A 19,755-nucleotide genomic window follows, 5' to 3' on the forward strand; every position below is an offset into this window, starting at 1 on the left:
CTCTCACATTGTCCACATCCTTACATAAACTGTTGATGCTCTGACAAATCTTCGACCATCCCCCCAGTATTAGCTAGTAGTGTCCACATACAGAGTATGGCTACGTTAATGCAAAAATCACCCATGTATATACCAACAAATGGCTATTTCAATACCACAACAGATAGCACATACATTTGTAATGAAGACACACCGGTTAACTACAAGAATTATTTGGTATCAGAATGATCAAACTGTCTGTAAACTTAATTGAAATATGAGACACATTTTGTCAGTACACACAAACTGCATTACAGAGCATTGCCATACAGTGAAAAGAAAAAAAAATACAGCTACTTGTTTCACAATTACAGCTGGTTGGGTTTTAGATACTAGCTTTTAAAAAAACCTTTGTTTCTGGGATTTTGCTTCATTATTACTGATACACAACAATTTAGTTTCATATAGCATTCAAAATATGTTCTTTAACTGGTATCATAGTATTCATGGTACTGAAACATTCCCATTAAAAAGTCTGTGTGTATGTGTCTAAAAACACACACACACACACACACACACACACACACACACACACACACACAGAGAGAGAGAGAGAGAGAGAGAGAGAGATAATGAATATATGCAATGCTTACGAAGAAACTGCTCCTTTGTGATATCTCCAACACTTGTCAGCTGCCCAAGCAATTGTACAAATCCTGAAAGATGAATTTTATTCTGTCAGAAAATTTTTCACCCTGTAAGCATAATGTAATTTACAGAGCCAAATGAAGTGACAAGAAAATGACAGCAACAACAGCTTCACAAGCTGTGGCATATTCATGAATAAAAACAGATCCAGGAATTGTTGAATTTGTTCCAGTATACGGTCACAAAAACTGTCATCAGACTATCAGTTTGGCCTGTGATCATAGACTGTAAAAAATTTACACTTCCTGGATCAGCTTGTGAAACTAGTGTCATGTCTGGCTTATGAAAGAGTCAACAGCCTTTGTAAACTGAAGTAGAAAATAAGTGTCAACATCTGAAGACAGTCACCACAGAAGAAATGGATTACAATTTTTGCAGTCATTGACTGAAACAAAAGAAAGAAACAACAATAACAATTGATCAAATCTGAAAGAAAAGATGGTATTCATTTAAACATGGTTCCATAATAAATAAATAAATAAACCAAGGATGTGGAACAAATCAAATTACACAAGTTCGCAAAGGAAGGTACTTTAGGCTCATTCGTCCTTTAGGTCCTGTTTTTGTCTAATATTTCAAACCAAATATATGTGGAACCTTACACAGAACACAACCAGATGTCTATACACAGGTAAATTAAAAAGGTGCCTAGTGACAGCAACAACAGCTTCACAAGCTGTGGCATATTCATGAATAAAAACAGATCCAGGAATTGTTGAATTTGTTCCAGTATACGGTCACAAAAACTGTCATCAGACTATCAGTTCAAATCTACTGTCACTATTCACTACCAGATATTCAGTGTTTGGCACACTCATCTGCAGTCCCCATTTGTCATATCTGTACAGGATCTATCTGTCTACACCGACTTGTCTTCCCCAGTAGGATGACCCTCATTCTGCTTTATTTTCTCATACATAGTTTTGCTCATTATACGTTTCTCACTAATGACGTATTACAGTCGATTGACAACAGTTTTTAATAAGGTGTGTTATTTTGTACTTCAGATGGTGTCCTCCAGCATTTAGTAATCCTGCAGGAATATTTCTTGTACTAGATGATCATTCTTCGTTTTAGTTAATGTGCTATTCACCTTCTCTTCTAAAATGGTCATACCAGAGTTCACCCAGTTAGTGGTATCAGTGCATTACAATTACCGGTATGAAGAAAACATGAGTAAAGAAAGAAGCAGACAACTATAAGTTTACAGATCATCTACTCAAAAACAGAGCCCAGTACATACAAGAGGAAGAAAGCTAAACTGAAGAAACTATCTGAAGTATGACCATTTTAGAAGAGAAGGTGAATAGCACATTAACTAAAACGAAGAATGATCATCTAGTACAAGAAATATTCCTGCAGGATTACTAAATGCTGGAGGACACCATCTGAAGTACAAAATAACACACCTTATTAAAAACTGTTGTCAATCGACTGTAATACGTCATTAGTGAGAAACGTATAATGAGCAAAACTATGTATGAGAAAATAAAGCAGAATGAGGGTCATCCTACTGGGGAAGACAAGTCGGTGTAGACAGATAGATCCTGTACAGATATGACAAATGGGGACTGCAGATGAGTGTGCCAAACACTGAATATCTGGTAGTGAATAGTGACAGTAGATTTGAAGTACACATCAATAACAAAGCAGTTATGAGACATGTAGAAAAACTTGATGATCTACAGGCATTTATGGACAACAGTGGATTTGGCAATACTGAAGCAAAATACAGACTACAACAAAGTGGAAAAGCAATGAAGTGTATGAATTCTTTTTGGCAGGATAAGAAAATTCCGAACAATAACAAGACAGTGGGCAGGCTAATAGTTGAAACTGTCATATGCTATGGATCAGCACTATGGATATTAAATAACATCAAATGAAGACTGATAGCTGTGAAAATGCATTATTAATTTTTTTAATAGAAGCCACCAGGCGGATGGAAAAGTGGCAGACTACAACATTCTTGGAAAAACCATATCAATGAAGTAATGGAGCGTCACTGTGTATGTAAGGGGGATGATCTGAACACAGAGACTTTGCAGATGGTAATACAGCATCATGTTGTCATTAACAGATCTTGATATTAAATGTCTATAATAATAATGATAATAATAATAGTAATAATAATAATAATAGTAATGTCAATGAATAGTTTTACTTCATAAAATTTTGTAAGTAATTATTTTATAAAGTATATAATATGACCTTGTTGCATATAACACATAACAGTAGCTGTTATATGAAAGAAAACTTCATGCATCTGGAGACAGGCAGAGACTGTGCATGAACTCGTTCCCCCACTTCTCACAGGCTAACCCATTTCAACACTATATAATGTAAACTACAACTAGCACGCATTTTCTATTAAGAATGCAGTAACATCTTGTTTGGTTATGAACACTCAAACAAGCACTGAATCAAGTCGCCAAGTCGTAGAGGCACTGGGTCATCGACAGGTACATAAATCAAGACAGAAAACTTTACTGATTAACAAGTAAGCACCGAGACGTGTAAAATTCTTATACTGTCCTTTTGGTGTCATATAATTTTATTTCAGTTTGAATGTTTCTAAGCCATAAAACTTTAATTTAGCTCTGTTACAGTGTATACGTATCCTTCAGCCTCATGTACAGTACTGTTAATAAACTTCTGTCTATTGTCTAATGTATGTTAAATTACATCTGTTGTGGTGTATGTATTTTAGTTTTGGTTCAATGTACTATTATGCACATTACACAGGTTTGGCAGGTTGAAATCTTCTTATATTTTTAAGTGAGAAATATGTAATATGTGTGTATCATCAGTTTTCACTATTTTGATCTGGCAGATATTATTTGCTTTGTCTTCAGTAGTGCACAGTGTTCTCAGTTTCTTACTGACACTGTGCATGATTACTCATTTGACTGAGCTTTGTATGTTCAAATATGAAGGCCTAGCAAGTGTGGAAGTCTGATTTTCGGTACTGGTTACGCAGAATCATGCTTCTGGATTGTATTTTGTCTTTTCCTACTCTTAGCAACAGTAGATTGCATGAGCCAAAATGAATAGTAATAGATTTATTTTGCAGTTACCGGAAAGAGCAATTCCAACACACTGAATGCCCTGAGGCTGCCAGTAAATACAGAAGGTTCATGCCCAGCACTGTGTGCTTGCCAACAGCCACACTCTCAACTATGTTTAGAACAGTATATAATGCAGTACTGTGCATTAATTTGCGTTTGTTGCTGGAGTTACAACCGGTGACAGGAAATTAGGTACAATGCCTTGTTCCGCATCTTGGACTTTGTCTTTTGCACTTTAAACACTACTCAAAGATACACTATACTAAACATCTTGGATCATGTGGCCACAGGTACACAGCGTCAGGTGTGAATCTCTGTTATGTCCACCACTGGCCCCATGACTGTCAACGTACTAGAGCGCTGCGTAAAATAAAGTCTTGAATGGAGACACATTTGGAATTCTGTATAATAATTTGCAGAAGTTTAATGTTTTGAAGGCGAACAATTTCTGGAACTGCTGATTAAGTAATAACAAATAATTTCTGTTTCACGTGTGATTAAGGATGTGCAAAATATTAAACTGGTTGCAAACCATCTGTTGTCTTTTCCCACCTTCAAATAACAAATGCCAAGAGAAAAGAAAAATATGGTATAGGTCTCCAACAGGGATCAGTGTTAGGGCTACTACTATACATTTTGTAAAACACCTCATTAACAGGTGACACTATAACTATGTATGAAGATTAAATAGATGAAAGTAAATCATATCAGTATGCAAAACATGCAAATTAATTTTTTTTGTTCAGTTTGGTTTACATGGTGAGGCACAATGCGACATTCAATTTAGCCAAAAATGCACAGCTGTTTCAGTTTTCTCTATCTATTCTTTTACGTTCTCATGTAAGTCTCTTGTATGCGTTTACCATGTTTATGAATATTTTCAGCCATAATTCTTCATGTATTTTGTTCACGTGACTAGCCATACATATCTGAGAGTAACATGTTTACTGGTTAAATATTATACCTATAGCTGCTTCTCTGAGGAAGAGAATGAAAACACTATAATTAATAACACAGAACTCTTGCGAATTATTATTGCAAGTTAATGTAATTCTTACGAAGGGTCGTTTCAAATCTATTGCACAAAAATAAATTAAATGCTCCCGTAATGCTAACTACGTTACACTGTTCCACAACAATGGTATATGTATAACAATGTGCGTCCCATTAAATTGGGCTATCCGTCCATGTATTTTTATTAGCTCCCGCTTCCAAGCAAAGGCAATTGGAGTTTTATCGTTAACAATGATACTCTTCTTTACAAATCATTCTAAAATGTTAACTGAGCAGCGTACACATCTATTAACAAGGAATGTAAATTAGAACAGCCAACGCTAAATTAATAACTATATTTACATACTACCAAAATGCTACAAACCTTTTTCGTAATCCGCCCGGCACAAGGGGCGAACTAGAAGATTTTCTCCGGGGTTAACTGCAGTAACAGGAGGATTAAATTTTGTTGGTGACTGCGAAAAGTCCAGCTTTTTAAGTAACTCTGGATCGTACATCGGCTCATGATGTAGAGCATGTGTGTCCTGAAAATACGTTATGTTCAAATCTACATACGGCTATATGGTGGAACAGTACAACGAATTACATGCAATAAAGCGACAATGTGACGTTACACCACAAAGATGAGAGGTAAAGTTTCCCATTGAAGCAAGTATAAGCGGCTTTCGCGGTGTAAATTATTAAGTATAGGCGGCTTTCACGGTGTAAATTATCTTATCTCATGTCATACACTCTGACAGCTGTTGTTACAGTGCTGATGTGACATATGCTTAAGTAGCTTACGCTGTCAACAATGCTTTAATCACATACAAATGAAAATAATCACTATATTTTTGTCAGAGTTACCTGCTCTCTAAACACCATTTTACAGCTTCTGGCAGTTCTCTGCGAATATGACCGTTAACTACGAACTCCAGGGACTTGGGTGTCCTTCATAACTTGTCAGTCCAACATTCCGAACACAGAGCTTTCAGAAGGTCACTTAGCGTGCCGGAGAAAACTTTCGGGCGTAGCGACGTTTACATCCAACGCCACCTGTTCCTAGTGTTGCCACATCGCACGTCGCGGTTCGATACATGCCCCGTCCACAAGTTATTTTCGATTCAGTGGTACAACTTTGTTATAAGCGATGCTTATGATATTATGTCCAAAAGAACAGTCTGTGTCGCCAAGCAGACAGATTTTATAAAGTCTAACTAGTCTATATTTTATCATTTGCCGAAACTTATGTTTCAGTAATCACGTCTTCCGAGAACCTTACATTATTAAGCTAGACGATTACAGTCAGTTCAAGGGATATTTATACACTTTATACAAGTTTAGCTACCTTAGCCGGAAGGTAATTGTGTATTTTGTTTCTTCATTTAGGATTGCTAACTGACACCAGCGACAGAATGGAACAGGCACAGACTCTCGGAATCTTAAGACAATCAGATACGGTAGTCGGTACTATTGGGTGGTAGCCGCGTTGTTCATTTCAAAAAAAACTTAGAAACAAAAGTTAAGTCTTGAAATGTTTCAACGAAAGTTCCACCCTGTTACTGTTAAAGAATGATTGTACTTAAATGCAAGGGTCAATGGACGGGAATGGATTGTGTTGTTCATGACTGCGTATTTTGATTTTGAGGCACACTCTTAGAAATATGATACTCATATAAGCAACTAAAAAGTATGGAAATGATTTAATTTATATACCAAATTTAATATTATGGGTCATTCTTGCGATCTATAATGGGGACACAGGTCTTTTGTTTCTCAAACATATGCCGTTTTAAGGGACGCTCCACTGGTGGGAACAGAAGTGAAACTGAAGAAATCAGATTCCTGGTATTAAGGATAGTTAGGAAGCTCTCGTGATTTCTTGCAAAAGCTGAACATAGCGTCTTTCATGAACAAAATATTGACCGCAGTCAGCATCTATGATGCCTTTAAGATAATGTACCTTGCATGCTTTCGTCAGTTAATCTAATATTCAGTGACAACTCAGTTTGGTACCAAGGATACAGAGTCAAAGAACATTTGTATCATAGTATGTAATTTCTGAGCATTAAAAGTCTTTCAGAAGAGACTAGCAGGAGACAGTAAAATATAAAGCAAGAGTGTATGGGTGAATGGAATGAGATTCAACCATTCTGTGGATTAACAGGCAACAAAAGATGCATCTAAAATGTATTAGTCTCTTCTCAGTTCTGCTGTGGTTTCTCTTGATTCCACCACTGGTACCGTGGCGCGCGCACACATTACATTACCGTGCGTGCATATTAAGTTAAAATATAGATGTATTGGTAATCAAATTTCGACTTCATAGTGTTATTTAAACCTCATATCTTTCCATTCCGCCCTTTTCTTGCGTTATAATCACACAAACATCTTTCAACTCAATCCAGATCGTAGCCTAGGCTACAGATCAGTATGCCACCACATCTAAGATTACATAGTCACATTCACGGGGTATAGGCCTACCAACTCACAACCAAACTGTTACCTTCCAGCCTAATCGAGACCTAGGGATACATTACAAATCAGCCTGTCACCACAGTCTTCATTTCATAAAATAACAGACGCAACATAATTATCGTCAGCGTTCTGTCATCTTTGTTATTTTGCACAATGATGTCACGTGCCGCATCATAATTATGTTACAGGATTAAGCTGACATCCGTTACCAGTAGGTTCAAATGACCCCAAATTTCAGTTTGAACATGGATGTTTTCACTGCACAAATTAAAGACAGTTTATGCAAGTTTAATGGCACCTCATGAAAAACAAAAGTTTTAAGTCTGGAAACAGATTCAACATGTATATTAGAAGCCAACACCTGACTCAAGGAGGCTGAGAAATATGATGAGAAAAATTTGTAGCTGGTTGTAATTTCTTGAGAGGGCACAAGAAACTCAAGATGGCATATCATGTTTGAAATTGACAGTTCCTAGGTGCATGCAATGTGCAGATTGTAGCACAGAAGAGAGTTGAAGATACACCATGTTTCTAAGTTTATCTGTGATTTGTCACATATATCTACATCATAATCCACAAACTACCCAATGGTGTGTGGCGGAGGGTACTTTCAGTACCACTATCAGATCCCTCCAACTCTGTTCCTTTCGCAAATACTATGTGGGAAGAATAATGATGGTAAGCCTCTGTATTGGCTCTAATTTCTCGAATTTTCTCCTTGTGGTCAGTACATGTAATGTATGTGGGGGGAAGTAATATGTTGTCCAACTACTCCTGAAAAGTGCTGTCCCGAAACTTTAATAGCAAATCTCTCCATGATGCACAACACCTCTCTTGTAACATCTACCAGTGGAGTTTTTTTAGTATCTCCATACTGCTCTCTCGCCAGCTAAACAATTCCATGACGAAAAGTGCCACTCTTCATTGGATCTGCTCTATCACTCCTACATGATAGGGATATCAGATGAACAATACTCAAGAATCAGGCAAACATACGCCATATAAGCCACTTCTTTCATGGATGAGTTACATTTCCTTAAGATTCTTCCAATGAATTGGAGTCTGGTATCTGCTTTTCCCACTATCTGTTTTATGTGGTCATTCCACTTAAGGTCGCTCTGGATAGTTACGCCTAGATATTTTATGGCAGATGCTGTCTTCAGCTGTTTGTCATCAATAGTGTAGCTATACAGTAGTGAATTTCTTTTCCTATGTATGCGCAATGTGTAACATTTCTTTACCTTCAGGTTCAACTGCCAGGGCCTGCACCATTCATCAATTCTCTGCTGGTTGTTTTGCAAATTCTTACTACCTCCTGGCACTGCTACTTTGGTACAGACAGCTGCAACATTTGTGAATAGCCTTTAAGAGCATCTGACTCCTTCTACTAGATCATTTATATATACCGTAAACAGCAACGGTTCTATCACACTTCCCTGTGGCACTCCAGAAATTATCTTTACATCTCTCGACATAATGGACAAACAACTTTCTGATTTCTGGCTAAGCCACAGTGCTTGTATCTGGTACAGAAATTAGGCATAGTGTTTAAATTTTAGCACCATTTTAATCATGTTTAATCAATTAGGACCATTGCTGTTGCTGAATGGGTAGTGTTGCTGCCTTCATTGTGAAAGGACCCAGGTTCAATTCCCAGTACAACCTCACATTTTTTTGAGGTAGAAAAAGTCAGGAACAGGATTCACTCAGCCTTGTGAGGCCAAATGAGTAGCTTGTGACATCATCAGGATTCATCTACTGGCAATCTTGTAGGCTGCAATCTGAACAGGCCTAAGGCTAAATCTGTGAATGGTGTTTACGTTTCATTTTGCTGTGTAATGAAACATTTAAAAGACTTTCCTAAAATGAATGTGGCTGTTTTATAATATATTTGCAACAATATTCACCACACGTTTCTGATATGTAGAGGCTGGAAAACCATATTTTTTCTGAGCTGGAACAATTACAATCAATTGCAACAATGATTACCAAAGTACAAAGTGCAACTGAAACAGGCAGAAAGATATACATGTTCAGTAAACAAGATTAAAAAAACAGTAATGTCACATTTTAATGAGGAACTTGAAACTTCCTGCATAGGGTAGGAGCATGTAGAGGATCTACGGCTCAAGTTTAATAGAATAGTTGACCTTGCACTGGAGAGAGATGTGCCCAGCAGAACAGTTCATAATGGGAAGGACCCTCCATGGTGTACAGTCACTGTAAAGAAACTTCTAAAGAAACAGAGATTACTGCATAATAGACGTAAAACAAAGCAGAGAGCTACAGCTAGAGAAATGCTGAATGAAATGCATTTGGCTGTCAAAAGAATAATGCATGATGCCTACCATAGGAGAATATTGTCAAACAATATTTTACAAAACACAAAGAAATTCAGGTTATATGTAAAGGCTGTTAGTGGCACCAAAGTTAGTGTCCTGTCCCTAGTGAATGAGACAGGAACTGAAACTTAGGGTAGCATAGCAAAAACTGAAGTGCTTAACTCCGTTTTCAAATGTTCCTTTTTACAAAGAAAATCAAGGAGAATCGCCCCAATTTAATCCTCGTACCACTGAAAAGATGACTGAAATAAGCATTAGTGTCAGTAGTGTTGAGAACAGCTGAAATTACTGAAAAAAAAAGCTCCAGGACCCGATGGAATCTGTACCACATTCAACACTGAATTTGGGGCTGAGTTAACTTCTCTTATGCCGACGGCCTTGCCGCAGTGGTAACACCGGTTCCCGTCAGATCACCGAAGTTAAGCGCTGTTGGGCGGGGCTAACACTTGGATGGGTGACCATCCGGTCTGCCGAGTGCTGTTGGCAAGCGGGGTGCACTCAGCCCTTGTGAGGCAAACTGAGGAGCTACTTGATTGAGAAGCAGCAGTTCCGGTCTCGGAAACTGATATAGGGCCAGGAGAACAGTGTGCTGACCATATGCTCCTTCATATCCGCATTCAGTGACGCCTGTGGGCTGAGGATGACACGGTTGGTACCGATGGGCCTTCATGGCCTCTTCTGGAGGAGTGTAGTTTTTAGTTTTAACCTCTCTTATAATCTATCACAGATTTCTCAAACAAAACACCATGCCCAGTTCTTGTAAAAAAACACAGGTCACACTCGTCTACAAGAAGGGTAGCAGAAGAATCCACAAAACTACCATCCAGTGTCCTTGACTTTGATTTGTTGTAGTTTGAGAACATATTCTAAGATCAAACATAATGAGGTATCTTGAACAAAATGACCACCTCCATGCCATCCAGGATGGATTTTGACAACATTGATCATGTGAAACCCAACTCTCAATTTTCTCACAACATATTGAATGCTTTGGATCAAGGCAACCAGGTAGATGCAGTATTTCTTCATTTCTGAAAAGGATTTGACTCAGTACCATGCCTATGCTTATTGTCAAAAGTATTATCATTTGGGATATCACATGAAATTTGTGACTTGACTGAGGGCTTTTTGGTAGGGATGACACAGTATATCATCTTGGATGGAGAGCCATCATCAGTTTTAGAGGTAACTTCGGGTGTGCCCCAGGAAAGTTTATTGGGACCCTTACTATTCATGGTGTATATTAATGGCCTTGTAGACAATATTAATAGTTACTTCAGACTATTTGAAGATGATACAGGTATCTATGATGACATACTGCTGAAAGAATCTGCATAAATATTCAGTCAGATCTTGATAAGATTTCAGAGTGGTGCTAAGATTCTCAGTTTCCTTTAAATGTTCAGAAATGTAAAATTGTGTACTTCAAAAAACGAAAAACATAGTATCCTATGAGAATAATATCAAACTACATCCACCTCTATACCAATACTTTCAAGAATTTCATTCACCATAGATCATTTTACAATAATATTGGCTTCGTCATACAAGATGTACTAATACATACAGAATAACAAAATAAACTTCTGTTAATACATTATAAATACATTTGATGCATGACAGTGTACCAAATTACAAAGGATAGCTTTTAAAAGCTAACGCAACAAGCTATCTTATAATCTAATATAATAAGGTATTTTATTGTTTATAGTATAAACTTTGTAATTACACACGATTAACCACAGCACAAAATAATATGTTTAACTACAGACAACTTTTAAATGCTTATATTCTCCTCAGGCATCTCAAAGAATTCTTTAATGTCATAGAATGGATGATCTGACAGCCAGCTGTACCACTTGATTTTAAAAGAATTTGTACCCATAGACTGAACATGAATTGGCAGTTTATTGAACATTTTGAGTGGGTTAACTTTGTGGGAATTTCCAGTTCTCGCTAATCTGTGGCGCGGTATGTCTAAATTACCGTTCGCCCTGGTGTTGTGTTCGTGTATTTCCTTTCTGGCAATAAATTCTGAAATATTATTTTTAATATAGAGTACAGACACATAGATGTATAAATTTATAATTGTAAGTATTCTGAGTCTGGAGAAAAGAGGACGACAGTGCTCCCTATGACCTCTTTTACATATTACACGTACGACTTTTTTTTGTAATTTCAATACGTTTATGATGTGAGGGGAGTGCCCCCATATAATAAGACCATATGAAATATGTGACTGGAATAACCCAAAGTATGTCACCCTGAGGTACTCCAAGCTCACTACCTCCCTTAGTTTCAAGAGAAGATATGCCACCTGCAAACCCCCATGAGGTACATGACACAATACATACCAGTTATTAGGCTTTTTTCCTGTTCCATTCATATATGGAGTGCGGGAAGAATGATTGTTTTAGTGTCTCTGTGGGTGCAGTAATTATTCTAATCTTATCCTCACGATCCCTATGCGAGCAATACATATGGGGTTGTACTATATCCCTAGAGTAGTCATTTGAAGCCAGTTCTTGAAACTTTGTTAATAGGCATTATCAAGATAGTTTATGTCTGTCTTCAAGAATCTGCCAGTTCAGTTCCTTCAGTATCTCTGTGACACTCTCCCATGGCTGAAACAAACCCGTGACCATTCATGCTGCCCTTCTCTGTATATGTTCAGTATCCCCTGTTAGTATTATTTGGTAGGGGTCCCTCACACCTGAGCAGTATTCTAGAACCAGTTGCGTGGGTAATTTGTAAGCGATCTCTTTTGTAGACTGATCGCACTTCCCCAGTATTCTGCCAATAAACTGAAGTCTACAGTTTGATTTACCCATGACTAAGCCTGTGTAATCATTCCATTTCATATACCAACAAAGCATTACACCCAGGTATTTGTAGGAGTTGGCCCATTGCAACAGTGACTCATTGATATTATGGTCAAAGGATACTACATTTTTTCCTTTTGCACAGTCAAAATTTTACATTTCGGAACATTTAGTGGAAGTTGTCGATCCACCCAGGATCACATGCTGTTTCCTCCCCTCCAAAAAGTCCTCAGTCCAGTCACAAATTTCACTTGATATCCCATATGATCGTCTTTTTAACAATAAGTGTAGGTGAGGTACTGAGTCAAATGGTTTTTTCAAATCAAGAAACACTGCATCTTCCTGGCTGACTTGTTCCAAAGCATTCAATATGTTGCGTGAGAAAAGTGTAAGTTGGGTTTCACATGACTGATGTTGTCAAAATCCATGCTGGTTGGCATGGAGGAGGTCATTCTGTTCAAGATACCTCATTATGTTTGAGCTCAGAATAGGTTCTAAGATTCTACAACAAATCGATGTCAAGGATATTGGACAGTAGTTTTGTGGATCACTTGTACTACCTTTCTTGTAGACGAGTGTGACCTGTGCTTTTTTCTAAGAACTGGGCTGATTTTTATTCCAGGAATCTATGGGATAGATTATAGTTAGAAGATGGCCTAACTCAGCCACAAATTCACTATAAAATCTGATAGGGATTCCATCAGGCCCTGGAGTTTTGTTCAATTTTAATGATTTCAGCTGCTGCTCAACACCAGTGACACTAGTACTTATTACACCCACCTTTCATTGGTACAGGGATTAAGTTAGGGTTTTCCTTCGTAGAGGAACATTTGAAAATGGAGCTAAGCATTTCGGATTTTGCTTTGCTATCCTCAGTTTTAGTTCCTGTCTCATTCGCTAGGGACTGGACACTAACTTTGATGCCACAAACAGCCTTTACTTAAGACCAGAATTTAATTGGGTTCTGTGAATGATCACTTGACAATATTCTGCTACAGTAGTCACTGAAGGCTTCACATATTGCTCTCTCGACAACCAAAAGTGTTTCATTCAGCATCTCTGTCTAGAGCCCTATGCTTTGTTGTAGACCTATTATGCAGGAATCTCTGTTTCTTCAGAAGTTTCTTTACAGTGATTGTATACCATGGTGGTTCCCTACTGTTATGACTGTTGCAGTGGGTGCATATTTATTCAGTGCATGGTCAGCTATTCTTTTAAACTTGAGCCACAGTTCCTACCCTGTGCTGAAAGTTTGTAGTTCCTCATTGAGGTATGATAGTACTGATTTTTATCCAGTTTACTAAACATATATATCTTTGTGCTTGTTTCAGTTGTCATTTGTAGTTTGACAATCATTGTTACCACAGCTGCGTCACGGTCACTGATACCAGTTTCAATGTGGACATCCTCAAAGAGGTCAGATCTATTTTTTGCTGTGAGATCCAATACGTTTCCATCATGAGTGAGGTTCCTAACTATTTGTTCTAGGTAGTTTTCAGTGAAGGCATGTAGTATAAAGTTTCACTGGATGTTGTATCATGCCCACCACTAACAGCACTCTGATTTTCCCAATTAACTGTTGGGTGATTAAAGTCTCCACTAATGGTCACAGTATGATTGGGGAACTTACATAAAAGTAAACTCAGGTTTTCTCTAAAGTTCTCAATGAGTCACAGTTGGAATCAGCCCACTCATGCAAATACCTTGGTGTAACACTTTTCAGGGATATGAAGTGGAATGATAATGTAGGCTCAGTCACTGGTAGAAGAGGTGGTAAACTTTGTTTTATTTGTAAAATACTGGAGAACTGTGATCAGCCTACAAAGGAAATAGCTTACAAATCACTCAAGCAACCAGCCCATAGTACTAACAGGGATGGCACGAATGGTCACAGGTTTGTTTGATCCGTGAGACAGTGTCACAGAGACAATGAAGGAACTGAACTGGCAGACCTAGAAGACAGACATTATCTATCCTGAGAAAGACTACTAACAATGTTACAAGAACCAGCTTTAAATGATTACTCTATGAATATACTACAATCCCCTACTTATTGCTCGTATGGGGACTGTGAAGACAGCATGCACAGCGTTACAGCATGCACAGAGGCATTCAAACAATCATTCTTTCTACACTCCTTATATGAATGGACTGGGAAGAGATCCTAATAACAGGTACAATGGGATGTACCCTTTATCATGAACTTCACTGTGGTTTGAGGAGTGTAGATGTAGATGTATCATTTAAAAATTAAAAGCTGTAAACATTTTTCCATATTACTCTGAAAATGGTAATGTGCTGCTTTTTCTAGTTTCAGATATATTAATTGAGCTGAAGAGGAGCATGTCAGTACTATAATAATAAAGTGCAATGATTCTCATGATTATTATTATTAATGATTGTTCCTCTTTAGGAGAGGGATTGAACTTGAATTCACAATTTCATCTCTGGACGTTTTGCTTGCCAAAAACTCTTCATCCTCTCAGAATGTTCCTTCTTCTGTTTGTCTATTTTTTTACCAGGCTGGTGCCATGTTCTTTCCTCAAACTTTACACTTGTGATTTTATTCCGACACTCAGTGCGGTCTTCGGGATTTTTTATGTAGATCTGCTGCAGATGCCTCTGGATTTCTTTCAGCCTCTCTGTGCTGCATTTGCTCTTTGTTATACTAATGAAAAGTTTCCTTGCTGTTCTGGAGTCTTCCATCCTGTAGGTACATGTATAAAATTTGGCTCGGCATTTTCTGATTTTGTCTGTTACTGTGTTGGTCTTTATGTAGAGCTCGTTTTGCAGTTTCTTCATCCAAATGCTGTTTTTGTTGATTGCCCCATAAATCTTCCTGAGCATTTTTCTTTCCTGCTTTTCTATTTTGATAATTTTTGAATGACTATCAATCACTATTGTTCCAGCTGTGTAGATTGCTTCTGGAAGAATCACTGTTCATACTGCCTTAATTTTGCGTCTGTTGAAATGCACTTCTTGTACGCCTTCTGGAGCTTGGTGATTCTTTGTTCATTGGCAATTCGGTTTACTCCTGAGGACTGTATAGTTTCTCAAAGGTATTTAGAATGGCAGACTTGTGCAGTTTTACCATGTTTTGTGATTAAAGGGGATTTATTTTCTGGCTGTCTTTCCATATATTTGGTTTTTTCTTAAGAAATCTGTAGTCTAGTTTTTTCGTGAAATTTCATGTAGTTTTGTCCACTGTGTGAATTGCTTCTGTTCTGTTATTGGTGATAATTACAACATCATCAGCGAAAGCAAGGCACTTGACTTAAATTCGGTTTCTTTTTTGATATAAATTTGGATGTCCTTTATGTGAGATTCCTATTCCCTGATGATCTTTTCTAAAACAATATGGAAAAGCTTTGGGGATACTCCGTCCCCCTGTCAGACGCCAGTTTTCATTTCGAAGGTTTCTGATATTTCGCCCACGAGTTTCACTTTGGATGTTGTTCCTGTATGTGTCTGTCGTGTGATTTTTCATGTCTTTCAGTCAATCCCAAATTCTTCCATGATTTTAAACAGGGATTCACAGTCCACTGAATCGTATGCTTTCCTGAAGTCAATGGATGTAATTGCTGTTTTCCTCATTTGTAATATCAATATCGTCTTTAAGCACCAGATCTGTTCTGCACATTATCGTCCTTTTCTGGTACTCACCAATTAGTGGATCTGCTTGGGATTCTATCCTGTTTAAAAGTGCTTTGGAAAGGATTTTTTAAGTTACTGGGAGCAGGGAAATTCCTCTGTAATTGTTGATGTCTGTCATGTCGCCCTTTTTGTGTAGTGGGTGAATTAGAGTGCATTTCTAGTCATCTGGTATTTGCTCCATCATCCATATGTCCGGTATTATATGATGTAGTTTCCACATAAGTATAGTATCATTTAGTTTCCAGAATTCAGCAATGATCTCATCTTATCTTGGTGCTTTGTTATTTTTCAACTGCTTGACTATCTCCCTAATTTCATCGAGATCCAGGGCATGTGAGTCTGAGTGTGAGAATACTGGAGGAGAGAAGATAAGTTTTTCTTGGGGTGGTTCACAGTTGAGGAGGGAATTGAAATATTGGGCTAAGATTTTGCAGTTATTTTTCGTGTTAGTTTCCAAAGAGCCATCGGGTTTTTTGAAGCACAAGCTAGGCGTTTGGTATCCCTGTAAGTTTTCTCTGAAAGTCTTACAGAAATTTCTTGTGTTATTTTTGATGAAATATTTCTGGATTTCGCAGAGTCTGTTGTTGTATCCCCATTTTTCTTTTCTAATTATTTTTGAGATCTGATTTTGGGTCTTAAGAAAGTTCTCCCAGTTTTCACCAGTTTTGTGACTGCTAAATTTTTTCCGTGCAGTTATTCAGTTGCCGACTGCCTGACCACAGATTGTGTTCCACCAGTGATGTTTCCTGGAGTGAGTGGTTTTTCCTAATTTGATGACTTCCTGAATTTTCTCTGTTAGTTTCTTCTGGTCTGCTGATTGATTTGCATGATTATTTCTTCTTTGTTGAGTTTCAGATACTCTGGATCTGGTTTGGTACTTTTGGGTGGCCTTTTTAGCATTCTGTTGGTTTGGAATTTTGTTTTTACTTGGAGAAGATGATGATCTGATTCAAAGACACCTATGTGGGATCTGACGCTTAGAATTTCTTTTATGTTTTCCTTGGAAATTGTGACATGGTCAATTTGATATTCACCCTGTCTAAGACTGGGTGATCTCCAAGTGGTTAATTTATGTGCGGGTTTTTGAAATTGGGTACTCATGACTTTAAGTCCGAAGTTTCTGCAGAAGTCGATTAGTTTTTTCACCATTCTTGTTGGTATGTTTGTGTTTGGTATGGGTGCCAGTGGTTTCTCTGTCTTTTTTTTTCTTACCTAACTGTGCGTTAAAATCACCTAATAAGATTTTCACATGGTGCCTTGGTATTTTATTTGTTGTGTCTTTTAGTGTTTCCCAGAAATTGTTCACAGTTTCAGGGTTGATTTTATTGTGGAGACTTGTGGGAGCATGCACACTGATAAAAGTGTAGGCTTTATTAGCTGATTTTACTGAGAGCAGGGAGACTCTTTCATTGGGAGACGTGAATTCAATGAGTGAGTCGAATATGGAAGTGTGTACGGTGAATCAAGTTCTGATCATGTGAATCCAGTCTATAGACTGGTGCCTGGGATAGTGACTCTGTGGTAGTCTTTTCCATCATGTGTTCAAGTTGAATTTTGGTTTTTGTGGTGATCTCTGTTGAGACGACAGGATTTTTGCATCATATTACTATTATTATTATCATCATCATTATATGTAATAGTTTTATATGTTGATTACAATTAAAACAATAAAGATGTATGAGTTGGCTGGCTATGGTGATGATGCAGACCCATCTTTCCTAATGAGGAATTTGAGTCAAGTGTTTTGTCCTTTTTATGTCCAGATCAGTAAAGCCAGTTTTTGTAATCAACATGGTCATTAAGTCAGTTATTTCAGTCTTCAGTCAGGTTTCCATCCCTTTTTAACTATAGAAATTATTTTCCACTTTCATTGAAGTATAGTTCAAAATCTGTAATGACTGGTGATGACACAAGCAAATTAATCAAGGGTCCAAACTTAACTTACCTGACACAGTTCAGATGACAGCTGAACAGTCCAACTGGTTCACAATAAACAGTCTGATTTTTGATCTCACACACACAGTTATTAGATTTCAAACAGGCAAAAATAATGGTTGTACACTAAAAGAAACATCTATGTAAATGTCATGATTCTAGCTGGATAACAATCTCTAATCATGTTGACCTAAAGACAAAAGTGTTTGCTTATTTTAACTGCGTGTTTTATGAAACTGTCTTGTGGGGCAGTGCACCTAGAGTGATATCACATTTGTTCAACAGAAGGAAGCTGGAAGGATACTGAAATGTGATCTAAATAAATTGCAGCTCAAGGCAAAATATAAGTTTCATGTAGATTTTGCCTCCTTGTCTAGCACTGAGAATGGAGTTATGTTGTTTGCTGTAAAGGTATTCAATAAGAACCGATCTAACAGTGCCTGAAATTGGGACTCCCAACCAATTCAGAAGAAAATTAAAATCTTCCCTAATTAGCTATTCCTTCCACAAATTGTCTGAATATCTAGATTCAACAAGTGAACAGTCTGCTAGCTATATGCCAAGTATCCTGGACTGTTGTAACTCGGGCTCCACATTTACAGGTGCTGATAAGTATTTTCTTTGAAACCTACTGCACTGAAGCACAAAAGAAACTGGTATAGGCTTGTGTATTCAAATATAGAGGTACATAAACAGGCAGAATACGGTGCTGTGGTCAGCAACGCCTATATAAGACAACAAGTGCCTGGTGCAGTTGTTAGATCGGTTACTGTTGCTACTATGGCAGGTTATCAAGATTTAAGTGAGTTTGAACATGGTGTTATAGTCGGCGCATCAGCGATTGGTCACAGGATCTCCAATGTAGTGAAGAAGTGTGGATTTTCCCATACAACCATTTCACGAGTGTACTGTGAATATCAGGAATCTGGTAAAATATCAAACCTCTGACATCGCTGTGATCGGAAAAAGTCCTGCAAGAATGGGACTGGCGATGACTGAAGAGAATCATTCAGTGTGACGGAAGTGCAACCGTTCTGTAAATTGCTGCAGATTTCAGGGCTGTCAACAAGTGTCAGTGTGCAAACCATTCGGCGAAACATCATTGATATGGGCTTTCGGGGCCAAAGGTCCACTCATGTACCCTTGATGACTGCACAGCACAAAGCTTTACACCTCATCTGGGCCTGTCAAAACTGATGTTGGAATTCTGATGATCGGAAACATGTTGCCTGGTCGCACAAGTCTCATTTCAAATTGTATAGAGTGGATGGATGTGTATGGGTATGGAGACAACCTCATGAATCCATGGACCCTGCATGTCAGCAGGGGACTGTTCAAGCTGATGGAGGCTCTGTAACAGTGTGACACTTGTGCAGTTGGAGCGATATGTGACTCCTAATATGTCTAGATATGACTAACAGGTGACACGTATGTAAGCATCCTGTCTGATCACCTGCATCCATTCACGTCCGTTGTGCATTCAGACAGACTTGGGCAATTCCAGCAAGACAATGTGAAACCTCACACATCCATAATTGCTACAGAGTGGGTCCAGGAACACTCTTCTGAGTTTAAACACTTCCGCTGGCCACTGAACTCCCCAGACATGAACATTATTGAGCACATTTGGAATGCCTTGCAACGTGCTGTTCAGAAGAAATCTCCACCCCTTCATACTCTCACAGATTTACGGACAGCCCTGATGGATTCATGGTGTCAATTCTTCTTCTTCAGTAGCTCTACAGCCCTTGGTGAGCCTTGGCTTCTTCAACAATC

The 19,755-nt window shown here is 38.0% G+C and overlaps 1 protein-coding gene and 1 pseudogene across 2 annotated transcripts in view; one reads left to right on the forward strand and one right to left on the reverse strand.

Moving 5' to 3' along the window:
* Nucleotides 1-6,011, reverse strand: part of LOC124793699 (probable glucosamine 6-phosphate N-acetyltransferase) — a 41,210-nt gene extending 35,199 nt beyond the window's left edge. The window contains exons 1-3 of one of the 2 annotated variants that reach the window (XM_047258042.1): nucleotides 5,616-6,011; nucleotides 5,134-5,293; nucleotides 633-695 (exon numbers count right to left, since the gene is read on the reverse strand). In XM_047258042.1, the coding sequence (XP_047113998.1) occupies nucleotides 633-695; nucleotides 5,134-5,293; nucleotides 5,616-5,633 (241 nt within the window). In that variant the 5' untranslated portion in view covers nucleotides 5,634-6,011. The remainder of the gene's footprint in view (nucleotides 1-632; nucleotides 696-5,133; nucleotides 5,294-5,615) is intronic. The other variant, XM_047258041.1, reaches the window with a different exon arrangement.
* A 3,925-nt stretch (nucleotides 6,012-9,936) lies between these two features.
* On the forward strand, nucleotides 9,937-10,054 carry LOC124725458 (annotated as a pseudogene).
* Nucleotides 10,055-19,755: the final 9,701 nt, after the last annotated feature.

The sequence above is a fragment of the Schistocerca piceifrons genome, chromosome 1 (genome assembly GCF_021461385.2).
Source record: "Schistocerca piceifrons isolate TAMUIC-IGC-003096 chromosome 1, iqSchPice1.1, whole genome shotgun sequence".
Classification (NCBI taxonomy): domain Eukaryota; kingdom Metazoa; phylum Arthropoda; class Insecta; order Orthoptera; family Acrididae; genus Schistocerca; species Schistocerca piceifrons.